The sequence below is a fragment of the Oncorhynchus gorbuscha genome, linkage group LG01, assembly GCF_021184085.1.
Source record: "Oncorhynchus gorbuscha isolate QuinsamMale2020 ecotype Even-year linkage group LG01, OgorEven_v1.0, whole genome shotgun sequence".
In the NCBI taxonomy this organism is placed as follows: domain Eukaryota; kingdom Metazoa; phylum Chordata; class Actinopteri; order Salmoniformes; family Salmonidae; genus Oncorhynchus; species Oncorhynchus gorbuscha.
In genome coordinates, this window is record NC_060173.1 from 11,377,002 (window position 1) to 11,395,727 (window position 18,726).

At 38.9% G+C, this 18,726-nt stretch overlaps 1 protein-coding gene across 17 annotated transcripts in view; it reads left to right on the top strand.

The window, feature by feature from the left end:
* LOC124033012 (neuronal cell adhesion molecule-like) overlaps positions 1 to 13,057 on the top strand; it is a 202,614-nt gene extending 189,557 nt beyond the window's left edge. For 11 of the 17 annotated variants that reach the window (XM_046344941.1, XM_046344974.1, XM_046344967.1 and 8 more), the window contains 6 exons: positions 248 to 313; positions 987 to 1,115; positions 4,138 to 4,302; positions 6,617 to 6,748; positions 6,996 to 7,074; positions 10,903 to 13,057. In XM_046344941.1, coding sequence (XP_046200897.1) covers positions 248 to 313; positions 987 to 1,115; positions 4,138 to 4,302; positions 6,617 to 6,748; positions 6,996 to 7,074; positions 10,903 to 11,125 — 794 coding nt within the window. In that variant the 3' untranslated portion in view covers positions 11,126 to 13,057. The remainder of the gene's footprint in view (positions 1 to 247; positions 314 to 986; positions 1,116 to 4,137; positions 4,303 to 6,616; positions 6,749 to 6,995; positions 7,075 to 10,902) is intronic. The other 6 variants (XM_046345018.1, XM_046345029.1, XM_046345045.1 and 3 more) reach the window with 2 other exon arrangements.
* The last annotated feature ends 5,669 nt before the right edge of the window (positions 13,058 to 18,726 follow it).

Genomic DNA, 18,726 nt, shown 5'->3' on the forward strand with positions numbered 1-18,726 from the left:
TGTCTGTATTTCTATGTCTGGCTGGTGCTGTGCCGTCCCATGCATGACATTGTGCGTGTTTGAACCCTGCTCCGACTGATTCCCCCCCCCAGACATGCTGAATGTGAAGTCAGACATGCTGACCTCCACTGCATGCGTGGTGACAGACCTGTTTGTAGCCAGCTCACTGTCTTACCTTTGCCTGTGGTTGAAGCTGCCGTGTCTGTTGAGTGCTGGGTGTTTCTTATTCTTCTCCGTGTTGTTCCAGGGAACACCCGAACCCAAACCTCACCTCCCATAGCAGGGTCTCCTCCACGCCACCCATTCCACAAGGGTACAGCCGCTCTAGTCAATGTCCATGCACATCTTACAGTCTTAGTGATTTACGTATTACAAATGTTCAGGCTTTATTGTCTGAATCCGTTTGTAAGGTACTTGTAGGAGAGGAGTAACTGTAGATTTAATAGAAGGAGGACTAACTGAAAGTGGAATTGAAAATCAACGTGTATCTTGCTTTGATTTTGACCTATAGATTCTATGATACAGACAGATGTTCAATATAATCTATGCCTACAAGCAAATGATGTGATATTTGTATGGTATAAACCAGTGGTTCCCAACCTTTTTTAGTTGTTGTAGTTGTTGTATCACCAACTGAATTTTGCTCCGCCCGGAGTACCCCTCAAGTACCCCCTTGTGTATTTTACCAGTAAGCCTATGGTCTCATTGGTCGTCTCAAGTACCCCCTGTTGATAGGCCAAGTACCCCTGGTTGGGAACCACTGGTATAAACTGTAGCAAAGTCAGCTACGGGCTTTGTCAGTATCTTGAGTAAGTTGAGTGTGAGTGCACAGACTTAAAGTCAGACTCAGATTGATATATTTTTTTTACGGAGTATTTTAGGAGTATTTTCAGCAGGAACAGTTTGATTAGAACTGTATTTTTTCCAATTGACCTTTGACCTCCAGTGTGAGCTTTATGGTTGTCTTCTTCTCTCGTTGTGCTCAGTGCATCCAGCGGCTCCGGCATTCGGGAACATTAGCTCCTCCGTGGGAGAGGACGGAATGCTTATCAGTTGGGAGTACTGGGGAGCAGAAAAACATGTTTATGTAGAATATATCATTAAGAACGACAACAGTAAGACAAACTATTTTATCCACTGTACATCCGTTATACTTAAACATATAGGTACAAGAGACTCCTAGTCAGTGATTTGCTAATACGGGTTTATGCAAACATTGGCAGTTACAGTATCAGTCTAAAGTTTGGACACAACTACTCATTCAAGTTTTTTTTTCTTTATTTTTGCTATTTTCTACATTGTAAAGAAAAACCCTTGAATGAGTAGGTTGGGTCAAACTTTTGAACTGTAATGTACTGTATGTCTAGCACAGATAGGATAAATGATCTAGTCTGATTTAAAAAATCATCTTTGATATACTGCCTTCAAACTGCCCCAACACAAACCTAATAATAAACAGGTAAAAGCATCAGAAACAGTCTAAACAGAGATGGGAAACTCCAGTCCTCGGGGGCCGGAGTGCTGTCACACTCTGTCCCCATTCCTAGCAAACACAGCTGATTTAACTAATTGCGTACTAAACTGAATATCATGATTAGTTGATTATTGGAGTCAGGTGTGTTCGCTGGGGCTGGGGAAAAAGGGTGACCCTAATCAGGCCCCCGAGGACTGGACTTGCCCATCTGGGGGTCTAAAAGGATATTTTTTTATATCCCATATTGATTGAACTCTCAACATGTCTGTAGTTGTTTTGTTGACCTACACCGAGGGTTAAAACACACACCTAAATTAATTGTGTTTGTAGTATAAATATTTAGAAAACTGAATTCAAATACTCAAATGCGTTTGTACCATCCCCATAAATGTAATAGGGACAAGAATGTAGGAAAAGTGCCGGCTGAAATAGCATATTAGAGTCATCTGATTTAGTTGAATAACACAATTTTTCACTGAGACACATCCTCTAATGATTTATTATGATCATACTTCATTTGTAGAATTCCATGAACATACTATGCACGTGGGTCTTTCTATAAATAATGGGCACAATGTGGGACATTGTGGGACAATGTGGGACATTGGGATCAAAATTAAAAATAATTTTATGCAGTTCCACATGTGTTTTTAGAGGAGTAAAAGTGAATATATGTAAATTGCCTTAACTCCACCTATACAACAACATAGATTGGCTACAATAATTACTTGGACTTTTCAAGCACCCAATTGAGGACATTTTCAAGGTAGGCCTATTCCAATACTGGCATTTCTGAGCTCCAAATTCAAGTTCAAAAAGGCTTCTTCAAGCGCCTTGTATTGTTTAAAATTGCAGGAGTAACATGGAAAATGATATTATTTGTCCTGTTATTTCATTACCAAATCATAGTGTCAATAAGCCCACTAGTGTAAACGGTTTTCATGTGGTGAAGGAGAGTCGGACCAAAATGCAGCATGTAGATTGCAATCCATGTTTAATCAAACGTAACACGAATCAAAATACAAACTCAACAAAACCGAAACAGCCTAAACTAGTGTAAACTAACACAGGAACAAGGACACTAAGGACAATCACCCACAACACAACCAAAGAATATGGCTGCCTAAATATAGTTCCCAATCAGAGACAATGATAAACACCTGCCTCTGATTGAGAACCACTTTAGACAGCCATAGACTTACCTAGAACACCCCACTAAGCTACAATCCCACTACATACACACCACATACAAAAACCCATGTCACACCCTGGCCTGACCAAATAAATGAAGATAAACACAAAATACTTCGACCAGGGCGTGACAACTAGGCTATGTAATGTGTTGTCATTATATCCAGAATAATTCATAGGAAGAGCGTTGGGTGTTGCACAATAGTCTATCCTACACAATTGCGCACAGCAGACTTCAGGTGTCCAATCAGAAGCACAAAAACATAGGAAAACATGAACACATTAACTAGGATGCTTTCTCTGTTAAATCTAACGAGACCCTGCTGTAAATCAAGCTGACAACAACAGCAGATAAACATCAAGTCACTCGGGTTATTAGATCCAACCACTGTCTTCACCGGTGTAACCAATGAGACACCAACATATTCTGGACATTCCTTTTTTTCCAGCACTGTTGTTGTGTCACATTCACTTTCACAACAGCTGTTCTTCACTTGACTGTCAGTCAGAAAATTCCTTCCTGGATCAGATGATGATGTGTGAAAATTCCACGGATGTAACTAATCAGTTGGACAACAAATGTGCACCGAACAAGTATTATACATAATTACTGAAGAACCACGGTAATGACAGTATCGATGTAGGTTTTAAGTATTCAGGTTAAGGTGACTCTTTTGGTTGAAGCATTTGATTTTGCAATCGCATGTATTATTTTGGATTTGTGTGCCCATGAAAACTGTTTTCACACCGTAACATAAGAGAGAACTGAATGTTACCTAGTTACACAGCATTTCTGAGATCTCTATACAACAAATTGTCAGACAACTAGATCCAGGATTCTCACAGAGTTCAAGTTCAATGTCTAATTTAACCGATTAATGCTTAATATATGATCTAAGGACAACTTACATAAATGCAAGGACTGAAAAGTAATGGCACAGGATTTTGAACAAATTGGTCAAGACACCAACCATGATAAAGGATTTAACAGGTTTTAAATCAACTCGTGAATTATATTACATTTACATTTAAGTCATTTAGCAGACACTCTTATCCAGAGCGACTTACAAATTGGTGCGTTCACCTTATGACATCATCACTCATCATCATTATCATCACCTTATGATGATATGCCTATGATATCATGTGACAAGTTGACAAGTTAAATAGGAAATACTCACTGGTTCCCTAGTTTATAGAAAGACCCATATACACAATTAGTGATATCTAATATTGATATGATAGACGCCAGTTCATGACACAAGATAAAACCATCCCTTCATGAAACTCCATAGCCCATCCCAACGTTGTTACAATGTCAGGTGTACGGTAGACATATTAGGACATCAACAATGTTTGTCTAACTAAGTACGGTAGTCCTAATATGCGCACCGTACATTCTGACTATGATGGATGTCCTAAAATGTGCACCGGACAGACAAACATCTTTCAAAGCGCCTTTCTTCCTGCAGCTCTCGGTGAAGAGGATTGGCAGAAAGAGTATGTAAATGGATCTCAGGCCTATGTGCTGAAGGGCTTAAAGGAGGGCCTGTCCTATAGGGTACGTGTGGTTGCCAAGGGTCACGACGACCAAGCGGTGCTCCACCAATCAGAAGAGCTTTTGGTGACCGTTCCAGGTGAGGCAGCACGCGATTGGCTGGTCGTTACCGGCACCGCCCGGCCTCGCTTTGCCTTGCTCTGTGTTGTTGTAGAGATTGAGAAACATGTTTGGTATGCTAGCTGTGTAATTCTCTACTGCTTAGGCACCTATTCAGTAGGTAAACAATCCAGTTTATTAACAGTATATCTGTTGTCGTGGTCATTCTAATGTTCAGGAGAGATATAGACTGGGTGGTTTTCTGACCTGCGTGATGTCATCCTGTCTGTGTGTTGTTTTCCTGGAGAGATGTCCTGTAAGACCATCTCCTTGTAGATCAGATCATTCACTTAATGACAGAGATATACTCCACCTGACTGTCCTTCTGTGCTTAACTTGTCTGTGTCTCTCTCTCTCTCTCTCTCTGTGTGTCTGTGTGTGTGGGTCTCTCTCTCTCTCTCTCTCTCTCTCTGTGTGTGTGTGTGTGTGTTTGTGTGTGTGTGTCTCTCTCTCTCTGTGTGTGTGTGTGTCTCTCTCTCTCTCTCTCTCTGTGTGTCTGTGTGTGTGGGTCTCTCTCTCTCTCTCTCTCTCTGTGTGTGTGTGTGTGTGTGTTTGTGTGTGTGTCTCTCTCTCTCTCTCTCTCTGTGTGTGTGTGTGTGTCTCTCTCTCTCTCTCTCTCTCTGTGTGTCTGTGTGTGTGTCTCTCTCTCTCTCTCTCTGTGTGTCTGTGTGTGTGGGTCTCTCTCTCTCTCTCTGTCTGTGTCTCTCTCTCTCTCTCTGTGTGTCTCTGTGTGTCTCTCTCTCTCTCTGTCTCTGTGTCTGTGTGTGTGTGTGTGTGTGTGTGTGTGTGTGTGTGTGTGTGTGTGTGTGTGTGTGTGTGTGTGTGTGTGTGTGTGTGTGTGTGTGTGTGTGTGTGTGTGTGTGTGTGTGTGTGTGTGTGTGTGTGTGTGTGTGTGAGAGAGATTGAGGGGAAAGAAAGAGTGCTAGAAAACTTGAGAACGTTGTTTGCCTCACCTACTGACGGAGTCGAGCTGTTAACCATCATAATCACTCTCTGTATTAATGTGCCTTCTTTAACTTCCACAGCTGAGATGTTTAACATAACATCACTATCATAACTACTATCAACAACAACAACAACAACATATCATCACTATCATAACTACTATCAACATAAACAACAACAACATATCATCACTATCATAACTACTAACAACAACAACAACATATCATCACTATCATAACTACTATCAACAACAACATAACTATCATAACTACTATCAACAACAACATAACATCACTATCATAACTACTATCAACAACAACAACAACAACATAACATCACTATCATAACTACTATCAACAACAACATAACTATCATAACTACTATCAACAACAACAACAACAACATAACATCACTATCATAACTACTATCAACAACAACAACAAAAACAACAACATCACTATCATAACTACTATCAACAACAACATAACATCACTATCATAACTACTATCAACAACAACAACAACAACATAACATCACTAGCATAACTACTATCAACAACAACAACAACAACATAACATCACTATCATAACTACTATCAACAACAACAACATAACATCTCTATCATAACTACTATCAACAACAACAACAACATAACATCACTATCATAACTACTATCAACAACAACAACATAACATCACTATCATAACTACTATCAACAACAACAACAAAAACAACAACATAACATCACTATCATAACTACTATCAACAACAACAACAAAAACAACAACATAACATCACTATCATAACTACTATCAACAACAACAACATAACATCTCTATCATAACTACTATCAACAACAACAACATAACATCACTATCATAACTACTATCAACAACAACACCAAAAACAACAACATAACATCACTATCATAACTACTATCAACAACAACAACAACAACATAACATCACTATCATAACTACTATCAACAACAACAACAACAACATAACATCACTATCATAACTACTATCAACAACAACATAACATCACTATCATAACATCACAACTGTCTGTTACAGTAATGCTATGTAACAATTTCCAAACAATATGTTCAAAAATGGTATTGCTTTGGAATATATTTATACTATCATGTACTTATGTTTTGATGGTCAATATCTACTTTAGGAGCTGTGATTACAATAGTGGGTGTGTGATAATAAGAAGAATTAATTTATTGTCCATTAACATTGTCATTATATTACAGTATAGGAACAAGGTTTACCTTTCTCAGTTAAAGCAAGCAGGACTGTCATTAACAGTGTTCTGATGTCTTCCTTCCCTTCCCTGACCAGCTATGCCATCCAGACAGGCTGACATCGCTACTCAGGGCTGGTTCATCGGCCTGATGTGTGCCATCGCTCTCCTCATCCTCGTCCTCCTCATCATCTGCTTCATTAAGAGGAATAAGGGAGGCAAATACCCAGGTGGGTGACACACACACACACACACACACACACACACACACACACACACACACACACACACACACACACACACACACACACACACACACACACACACACACACACACACACACACACACACACACACACACACACACACACACGTCTATGCAGACACGCACACACAAGCACATTCACTTCCGTCTCAACACCCATCACCTAGCTCAGGTCATAGTAACAGACCCATTTGCTCAATCTCTGTCCCTAGTGAAAGAAAAAGAGGACGCTCACACAGACCCAGAGTTCCAGCCCATGAAAGAGGATGACTGTACTTTTGGGGAATACAGGTGAGAAACGTGAATCTGGAGCCCATGGGCCAAGATCCTACAAGATCCTACACCTGCCTACACCTGCCCCAAGCCAACCACCCCACCAAGGCCTCGCTCCCTCCCCTGACCTGATCAGAAGTGGGGTCAGTGACGGGTTCAGGGACATGGGGGGGGATTGGATTCTCCTCTGCTTAGTGTGTTGGTGGCTTGTGTGCCCCACCAACAGATTGATATTGTAGTGTGTTTGACTGTGTTGGTGGCTTGTGTGCCCCACCAACAGATTGATATTGTAGTGTGTTTGACTGTGTTGCGTCGTTCGAGAAGCAGGATATACAATATAATTCAGGTCTAAGTTTTAGGGGATTTTCAAGCTTTTAAAAACTTTCCCAAGGACTGTCAGGAAAATTTGCAGTACTCAGTTACAGCATCCCAAACTGGCATGTGTAGATACTGAAACCTGCCCCACTCATTTCTCATTTCTAACCAAATGAATCCCTTTGTAATGAATATATTATGCATATAAATATAGCTATTGTATTATATAATATACATGCTTAGTAAATGAATGTTTACATACATAAGCATACAGTGAGGGCACTCATCCCAGTCCATATTAGCTCTAACTATCTGCAGTAATCTAGATATGCTTTGCACTAGCATCCTCTAATAATTTTTTCTAGACTGCTTGCTTTTCCAACCATGCATGCAAATATGAAGAACGTTGAAGCACTTTATTTATGTATAGTGTGTTGGAAACCTTATTTTGTACTGGTCCAGCTTTACCCCCAATTTATCTGATGGGTTTTGCTTTTGTATTTGCTATTATTACTTTTTGTATAATATATTTAAACATAAATATGTTATATAATATACATGATATGCCGTGATACATACATCTATAGATTATGGATATATAATGTTGTCTGATGTGCGTGATGTGGTGAAGATCTTATAAGAAAATTACTGTAGGCAATATTGTATTGGATGAAATCCTAGATATGTACAGTATATGTTATCCAGTATGAAGCTACTGTTGTAGGGACATGGCCAACACTGAGAGTACTGTCAATCCCAGGGCTAAAAGGATGCTATTTAAAGTTTATACAAGGCAAAATGCTATTGTTATTCTGTCCACGTCATAACTCTATCTAGTTTGTGATCCTAACATGAGAGAAACCCTAATCTGTCCATTCAAATAAGAAAATAATAGACAATATAACAGAGTTTATATCGTTCAAAAAACAAGTATTATACAATATATCACAAGGCTAAATGTATGATATAGAGTGCCTTTGTGAAGAAATATCAAACTTTCCATCGATGCCATTATTCCAACCAAGGTGGACTAGAGCTTTATGTCAATAGAGACATAACAACCTAACTCTACTGACCTGTTCTGGTGTGACTGCAGTAAGTCCTGTACTATAACCACCTAACTCTACTGACCTGTTCTGGTGTGACTGCAGTAAGTCCTGTACTATAACCACCTAACTCTACTGACCTGTCCTGGTGTGACTGCAGTAAGTCCTGTACTATAACCACCTAACACTACTGACCTGTTCTGGTGTGACTGCAGTAAGTCCTGTACTATAACCACCTAACTCTACTGACCTGTTCTGGTGTGACTGCAGTAAGTCCTGTACTATAACCACCTAACTCTACTGACCTGTTCTGGTGTGACTGCAGTAAGTCCTGTACTATAACCACCTAACTCTACTGACCTGTCCTGGTGTGACTGCAGTAAGTCCTGTACTATAACCACCTAACTCTACTGACCTGTTCTGGTGTGACTGCAGTAAGTCCTGTACTATAACCACCTAACTCTACTGACTTGTTCTGGTGTGACTGCAGTAAGTCCTGTACTATAACCACCTAACTCTACTGACCTGTTCTGGTGTGACTGCAGTAAGTCCTGTACTATAACCACCTAACTCTACTGACCTGTTCTGGTGTGACTGCAGTAAGTCCTGTACTATAACCACCTAACTCTACTGACTTGTTCTGGTGTGACTGCAGTAAGTCCTGTACTATAACCACCTAACTCTACTGACCTGTTCTGGTGTGACTGCAGTAAGTCCTGTACTGTGTGATGTAACTGTTGACATTGAGCACCAGCGTCTACACTTACAGGTGTAATGAGATGTTATTATTTCACATTTATTTAACTTGTATAGCCATTTTCATTACATAAAATAATCTCAAAGCTCATATTGTTAAAGAAAGATACATACTGCTATGTTAGTGGCTGCCTTATGCTTAGACATAGAAGGGCACAGTAAAACACAGATAACTTGGGTTACCAAGTGTACATGATAGTCAGTCTAGTATGGAGTCTGCAAAACTAGTTCTGCGTACAGATGAAAACACTTTTCCCATTTTAAAACTTTCAATACTGCAATGAAAGGATCTGTTTATACTACTATATAGTGATCCCTGTGTGTGTGTGTGTGTGTTGATGAGGAGTAAAGGGGTTATGTATCGCTCACTCTCTGATCATTCTATATGCTCTTCCTCACTCTGTGTTTAAGGATGTGGGTTTCAGGCAAGGTAAGGAGGGGTTCTGCTAGGTGTCAGGCAAGGTAAGGAAGGGTACTGCTAGGTGTCAGGCAAGGTAAGGAAGGGTACTGCTAGGTGTCAGGCAAGGTAAGGAAGGGTACTGCTAGGTGTCAGGCAAGGTAAGGAGGGGTACTGCTAGGTGTCAGGCAAGGTAAGGAGGGGTACTGCTAGGTGTCAGGCAAGGTAAGGAAGGGTACTGCTAGACTGGTGTGAGAGGAGGAACCAAAGAGCTGCTATACTGTGATGTCTGTTAGATAAACAATAACTAAAGCCACTTGGTGAAAAAGGCCTGTTGTAAAATCCATCCCAGGATTACACCACTGTCCTTATGTGTCTTCTAAACGGTTATGAGCTGTCATAAAGCCTACACAGTGATGTTATAACATATCATATGCAGTGATTTTGATCAGTTAACTGTAGATGGTATCCTGGTCCCGGTAGTCATTTTTATGCATTGTGATATAAGTTGACATAACCTGTTATGAATGGTAATAACACATGTAGTAAATGATTAATAATCATTATTGAAGCTTTATGAAGGAGTGTTCACCTGCTATTCACAGTCATAACCTCACATTAATGTCAATGTTGTCTAACTAATGTTTTTTAAAAAACAACGTTATTTGCTGTTTCTTCATTTGTTTGCAAAATTGTAATAATTTCAATTTTTTTTGCTTTGAGTCATATGGCTGAAAATGTGCTTTTCAAATGTGTTTATTTATATCATTGCCTTGGATTTTCTGTTTTTCATTGCAACCTTGTAAAAGTTTGTGTCTAGCAACACAGCACATGTTATTATTTTACACCTCATGTTATGCTTTCATGAGGAATTCAGAACAGGTATGATTTTGCTTGAATTCCCCTTTTGGGTGATGGAACCAACTAATCGATCATGTCTCTCATTTTTTTTTTAGACTTGGGGCAAAGTCAATTCTGCTACAGAAAATGAATCTGCTGCAGTGGACAGAAATGTTCATGACTATCAGATGTAGTACTATTTGAGTAAATATTTAAGTATTTATGCAATATTATCATAAGTAACTAAAATTGTAGACTGATGGGCTAGATCACTGGATCAGGCCTTAGGCTATCCTACTTTCCATATTAATCCTACTTTCCATATTAATAAGGGAATTACAAAACTACCAAAGGTCATTTGACCTGGGAAATCAAAGTCAAATGAACTGGCAGCCCTTCAACGCTCCATCTAAAAGAAAAAGGGCCATATGCACTAAACTCCTTGTTTACATTCTCATGTCATCATAACACCTGCATGTCCTTTTCTCCTAGTGACACTGAGGACCATAAGCCGTTAAAAGGGAGCCGCACACCTTCTAACGGGACGGTGCACAGGGACAGCAGTGACGAAAGTTTAGTTGACTATGGAGGTGGAGATGGACAGTTCAACGAGGATGGGTCTTTTATTGGGCAGTACAGTGGAAAGAGCTCCATCAGGGAAACTGCTGAGGCCCACTCCCCGGTTAACACAACCACTATGAACTCCTTTGTGTAGCCAGTCAACTGGTCAGCCAGGCCACTAGGTGGCGCTACAGTATATGCAACTTTTTTGTGTAGCCAGGCCACTAGGCAGTGTTGCGGATTCTTATATATTCTTTGCGTAGCTAATTAGATGTTTATCCTCCCAGCCAATAGGAGACAACTGTTCCATCCCCCCATATCACAGGGCAATCACATCATTGTGTGGCTTATCATCATCATCATCATCATTACATGCCCCACCCATCTGCACCCAGAACCACCAATGAGAACCACCCTGCTGTCACAGACACATAAGATACACATTGGAGATACTAGATACTCCTGGAGGACTACGATTCTTATACAGTGCATGGAAATCCTGAGATGATGTACATACATATATTAACATATTGAGATGAACACTAATTAGTATATTACACGGAAGACATTGTCTATCTTGGACTACTATGCGGTTCACATTTGTATCATTTACCATATTGTTTTTACAGTCAAAGCGTTATCTTGATATTATTGTGTATGTTAGAGGTGCTTTTTGTCCCTCAGGGCCACCATAAAGAGGCATCAATGTTTTGGTGGACCTAGTGGTGAAATGAGTTACTAAATGTATGGCTATTATTCTATGTATTTTTGCAAGACGGGCAGTTTGTACAGTTTATACAGTTGTTGTTGCAGAAAGGTTTAATTAACAGTCACATAATGAAAGGTTGAATTTACAGTAACAAAGGTAAAGGTTGAATTTACAGTAACAAAGGTAAAGGTTGAATTTACAGTAACAAAGGTAAAGGTTGAATTTACAGTATCAAAGTTAAAGGTTGAATTTACAGTAACAGGTATAGGTTGAATTTACAGTAACAAAGGTAAAGGTTGAATTTACAGTAGCAAAGGTAAAGGTTGAATTTACAGTGCAGGATTTTGTACAGTATGTATATGCAGACAGAGAGCTCCTAAATGCAGTATTCTTTTGCTGCGAATGCTGATGCTATACACGCCCTCATGATGTCATCCACATGACCTTTGACCTGCGTGTGACCTAATTTCCTGTGGTTGCAACTCACATGATCTCCCCTGATGGTGACCTTATGCCTCTTCTTGTCAGATGGTGACCTTATGGCTCTTCTTGTGGTGCGTGTGTCCGTGTGCACGTGTGTGTGTGTGCTGTTGTTGAGGGGATATTAGTCATGCTAGGAAAGAGGTGCTCACTCGTATGAAGTACATTTGAGGTGACAAGGGTTAGCGAACTATTTCCTTTTCTTAACTTGCATCAAGTTTTACGTTGTTGTTGTTTTTTTTTTTACAGAAATGTTGATTATTTGTTGAATTTGTAAATATATAATTTTGAATGTACAGAGAAACACAGCTAGAAGAGCTTAAAGGGATAAAGGGATGGTTCACCTAAATTACAAAATTCAATGACAACCTGAAAGGAAGAACTGCATGAAATAGTTTGAGAGAGCTGTGTTCAATATAGGCTACTATATATATATATATATATATGTATTTTTTTGTTTTATTTCTTTTTTCTTAGCTGTGAACATTGTACTTTATTGTAACTAACAGGACAAAATGTTGCCCATGAGTTCAAATTGGATCTTTTTTTCACTTGTCAGCAATATAGTTGTGTGTTTCTGAAATGTCACTTCTCTGTATTAAATGAAACCATACAGTACTCAGTAAACATTGAGATTTAATGTACTTTGGAGTGTTAGATAAGTACTATAATGTACTATAACATTGTGGTATTCTGCTTCAAGTGGGTTATTCAGCACAAAGTCTACCAAACTCATCCACTCTGTGACAGTATTGCAAAATGCTTGTATTCTTATTCAAAAACCGTTTCAAGGTTTTTACTAACAATTTATGTCTCTTTTCATTTATATTTAAGTTTCTCCACTTAGTGCAAGAATGAAGTGGAAATATAATGAATGAATAAAATATATTGATCTGCTTTGATGTCAGTTCTATTTTCTACTGTAAAGCTTCATTCTGACTGTTCTTATGCCCTGCAAGCAAACGGAGCATCGAGCGTTCTCTGTTAGGACCAAGGTAACGTATCTGATGAAGGCAATTATACAGCAAGAGCTACAAAATGTTCCCCTAAATATTACATTATACTGTATTAACCCAAATGAGTCCCATTTTGGACGTTGAGTTACAGACTTCTTGGTTGTAGCGTTGTATTAGTCTTCTGTATCAACATATACCAATCCTTAGTCTGTGTGATTAACGGGAGATGAGCTAGAACAGTGTGTGAGACGAGGGCAGATCCCCAAGGGGCCCAGGGATGGGTATTTTATACAAAACGTCTGTAGAGTCGAATGGTTTGAGCTACAAAAAGCTATCTATGAAAAACTGAGACTTTTTATCTATGATACTCACAGACCACACTACAGTCATTAGAAGGTATGAGGTTCTTCAACAGAACATCATAGGAAATCACAGGACATTGTGTCTATAATACTGTAAGGGGTTCTTCAACAGAACATCATAGGAAATCCCAGGACATTGTGTCTATAATACTGTAAGGGGTTCTTCAACAGAACATCATAGGAAATCCCAGGACATAGTGTCTATAATACTGTATGGGGTTCTTCAACAGAACATCATAGGAAATCCCAGGACATTGTGTCTATAATACTGTAAGGGGTTCTTCAACAGAACATCATAGGAAATCCCAGAACATTGTGTCTATAATACTGTAAGGGGTTCTTCAACAGAACATCATAGGAAATCCCAGGACATAGTGTCTATAATACTGTATGGGGTTCTTCAACAGAACATCATAGGAAATCCCAGGACATTGTGTCTATAATACTGTATGGGGTTCTTCAACAGAACATCATAGGAAATCCCAGGACATTGTGTCTATAATACTGTAAGGGGTTCTTCAACAGAACATCATAGGAAATCCCAGGACATAGTGTCTATAATACTGTAAGGGGTTCTTCAACAGAACATCATAGTAAATCCCAGGACATTGTGTCTATAATACTGTAAGGGGTTCTTCAACAGAACATCATAGGAAATCCCAGGACATTGTGTCTATAATACTGTAAGGGGTTCTTCAACAGAACATCATAGTAAATCCCAGGACATAGTGTCTATAATACTGTAAGGGGTTCTTCAACAGAACATCATAGTAAATCCCAGGACATTGTGTCTATAATACTGTAAGGGGTTCTTCAACAGAACATCATAGTAAATCCCAGGACATTGTGTCTATAATACTGTAAGGGGTTCTTCAACAGAACATCATAGTAAATCCCAGGACATAGTGTCTATAATACTGTAAGGGGTTCTTCAACAGAACATCATAGGAAATCCCAGGACATTGTGTCTATAATACTGTAATAAGCTCACATAGTTACTGTCACAAACTCCACACAGTTGTCACTGACTAGTTGGATATTCATTTCCCACTGAGCAAACCCTTTCTGTACTTACAGCTTCATATCAATTCATTTTGATCAGGTTTTCTCTTTGGTGGACCTTATGTTTTTACTGACATTTGTCAAAACTCATGAATGCAACTGTTTATGTCAAATTGTTTTGGGTTCAAATTGTTTTGTGTTCTACTTGTTTTGTGTTCTACTTGTTTTGTGTTCTACTTGTTATGTGTTCTGATTGTTTTGTGTTCTAATTGTTTTGTGTTCTAATTGTTTTGTGTTCTAATTGTTTTGTGTTCCAATTGTTTTGTGTTCTACTTGTTTTGTGTTCTACTTGTTATGTGTTCTGATTGTTTTGTGTTCTAATTGTTTTGTGTTCTAATTGTTTTGTGTTCCAATTGTTTTGTGTTCTACTTGTTTTGTGTTCTAATTGTTTTGTGTTCTAATTGTTTTGTGTTCTAATTGTTTTGTGTTCTACTTGTTATGTGTTCTACTTGTTTTGTGTTCTACTTGTTATGTGTTCTAATTGTTTTGTGTTCTACTTGTTATGTGTTCTACTTGTTATGTGTTCTAATTGTTTTGTGTTCTACTTGTTTTGTGTTCTACTTGTTTTGTGTTCTACTTGTTTTGTGTTCTACTTGTTATGTGTTCTAATTGTTTTGTGTTCTACTTGTTATGTGTTCTACTTGTTTTGTGTTCTAATTGTTTTGTGTTCTAATTGTTTTGTGTTCTACTTGTTATGTGTTCTAATTGTTTTGTGTTCTACTTGTTATGTGTTCTACTTGTTTTGTGTTCTACTTGTTATGTGTTCTAATTGTTTTGTGTTCTAATTGTTTTGTGTTCTAATTGTTTTGTGTTCTAATTGTTTTGTGTTCTAATTGTTTTGTGTTCTAATTGTTTTGTGTTCCAATTGTTTTGTGTTCTACTTGTTTTGTGTTCTAATTGTTTTGTGTTCTAATTGTTTTGTGTTCTAATTGTTTTGTGTTCTACTTGTTTTGTGTTCTACTTGTTATGTGTTCTAATTGTTTTGTGTTCTACTTGTTATGTGTTCTACTTGTTTTGTGTTCTACTTGTTATGTGTTCTAATTGTTTTGTGTTCTACTTGTTATGTGTTCTACTTGTTATGTGTTCTAATTGTTTTGTGTTCTACTTGTTTTGTGTTCTACTTGTTTTGTGTTCCAATTGTTTTGTGTTCTACTTGTTTTGTGTTCTAATTGTTTTGTGTTCTAATTGTTTTGTGTTCCAATTGTTTTGTGTTCTACTTGTTTTGTGTTCTAATTGTTTTGTGTTCTAATTGTTTTGTGTTCTACTTGTTTTGTGTTCTACTTGTTTTGTGTTCTACTTGTTATGTGTTCTAATTGTTTTGTGTTCTACTTGTTATGTGTTCTACTTGTTATGTGTTCTAATTGTTTTGTGTTCTACTTGTTTTGTGTTCTACTTGGTTTGTGTTCTACTTGTTATGTGTTCTAATTGTTTTGTGTTCTACTTGTTATGTGTTCTACTTGTTTTGTGTTCTAATTGTTTTGTGTTCTAATTGTTTTGTGTTCTACTTGTTATGTGTTCTAATTGTTTTGTGTTCTACTTGTTATGTGTTCTACTTGTTTTGTGTTCTACTTGTTATGTGTTCTAATTGTTTTGTGTTCTAATTGTTTTGTGTTCTAATTGTTTTGTGTTCTAATTGTTTTGTGTTCTAATTGTTTTGTGTTCCAATTGTTTTGTGTTCTACTTGTTTTGTGTTCTAATTGTTTTGTGTTCTAATTGTTTTGTGTTCTAATTGTTTTGTGTTCTACTTGTTTTGTGTTCTACTTGTTTTGTGTTCTACTTGTAACCATGGTTGGCATGAACATACAATGTTAACCACTTAATTGTGAGTCTAAATATAAGGGATGGACATAGAGATAAATGAAAGTCAGATAAATGAAAGTCAGATAAATGGAAAGCCGATTTTTGCTGGCGTCTCATGATTGATTTAATGATGATAATCTCATAGCAGCAGTGTGGTTTGCCCCACTACAGTAAGGTGTGTGTAAGTGTGTTTCACACCTTCACAGAGCTGAGGGGTAAGGTGTGTGTAAGTGTGTTTCACACCTTCACAGAACTGGGGGGTAAGGTGTGTGTAAGTGTGTTTCACACCTTCACAGAGCTGGGGGGTAAGGTGTGTGTAAGTGTGTTTCACACCTTCACAGAGCTGAGGGTAAGGTGTGTGTAAGTGTGTTTCACACCTTCACAGAGCTGAGGGGTAAGGTGTGTGTAAGTGTGTTTCACACCTTCACAGAGCTGGGGGGTAAGGTGTGTGTAAGTGTGTTTCACACCTTCACAGAGCTGAGGGGTAAGGTGTGTGTAAGTGTGTTTCACACCTTCACAGAGCTGAGGGGTAAGGTGTGTGTAAGTGTGTTTCACACCTTCACAGAGCTGAGGGGTAAGGTGTGTGTAAGTGTGTTTCATACCTTCACAGAGCTGGGGGGTAAGGTGTGTGTAAGTGTGTTTCACACCTTCACAGAGATGAGGGGTAAGGTGTGTGTAAGTGGGATTCACACCTTCACAGAGCTGAGGGGTAAGGTGTGTGTAAGTGTGTTTCACACCTTCACAGAGCTGGGGGGTAAGGTGTGTGTAAGTGTGTTTCACACCTTCACAGAGCTGGGGGGTAAGGTGTGTGTAAGTGTGTTTCACACCTTCACAGAGCTGAGGGGTAAGGTGTGTGTAAGTGTGTTTTGGTGAAAGGCTATATTTTGTCATGAAAAGAATGCTAAACACATTGGGGTGCTTAAACCTGGGATATTTTTAGCGATGAAGAACTTCCCGAGGGAACTTGGGTGAAATGAAAACACACGTCTGTTTACAAGCCCCCTCAGGGCCCAGAACCAGACTCTCCCTGACAGGAAAAGGTAGGAGGAGTCCCTCCTAAAACACACCAATAACATGCTGTGAGCCAGGCTGCTGAGTCTTATGAAGTCTGCTGCTTGCCTCACTGTAAACTGGAGGGAGAGAGAGGGAGATAGAGTCACAGAGAGAGATAGAGAGATGGATAGAGTCACAGAGAGAGAGAGAGATAGAGATAGTCACACACAAACAGGGAGTGAGGGAGATAGAGTTGCACAGAGAGAGAGAGACAAGGCAAGAAGGGCATTCTATGCCATCAAAAGGAACATAAATTTCAATGTACCAATTAGGATTTGGCTAAAAATACTTGAATCAGTCATAGAGCCCATTGCCCTTTATGGTTGTGAGGTCTGGGGTCCGCTCACCAACCAAGACTTCACAAAATGGGACAAACACCAAATTGAGACTCTGCACGCATAATTCTTCAAAAATATCCTCCGTGTACAACGTAGAACACCAAATAATGCATGCAGAGCAGAATTAGGCCGATACCCACTAATGATCAAAATCCAGAAAGGAGCATTTAAATTCTATAACCACTTAAAAGGAAGCGATTCCCAAACCTTCCACAACAAAGCCATCACCTACAGAGAGATGAACCTGGAGAAGAGTCCCCTAAGCAAGCTGGTCCTGGGGCTCTGTTCACAAACACAAACACACCCTACAGAGCCCCAGGACAGAAGCACAATTAGACCCAACCAAATCTCGAGAGAACAAAAAGAGAATTACTTGACACATTGGAAAGAATTAACAAAAAAACAGAGCAAACTAGAATGCTATTTGGTCCTACACAGAGAGTACACAGCGGCAGAATACCTGACCACTGTGACTGACCCAAAATTAAGGAAAGCTTTGACTATGTACAGACTCAGTGAGCATAGCCTTGCTATTGAGAAAGGCCGCCGTAGGCAGACATGGCTCTCAAGAGAAGACAGGCTATGTGCTCACTGCCCACAAAATGAGGTGGAAACTGAGCTGCACTTCCTAACCTCCTGCCCAATGTATGACCATATTAGAGAAACATATTTACCTCAGATTACACAGATCCACAAAGAATTCGAAAACAAATCCAATTTTGATAAACTCCCATATCTACTGGGTGAAATTCCACAGTGTGCCATCACAGCAGCAATATTTGTGACCTGTTGCCATGAGAAAAGGGCAACCAGTGAAGAACACACACCATTGTAAATACAACCCATATTTATGCTTATTTATTTTATCTTGTGTCCTTTACCATTTGTACATTGTTAAAACACTGTATATATCAAATACGACATTTGTAATGTCTTTATTGTTTTGAAACTTCTGTATGTGTAATGTTTACTGTTAATTTTTATTGTTTATTTCA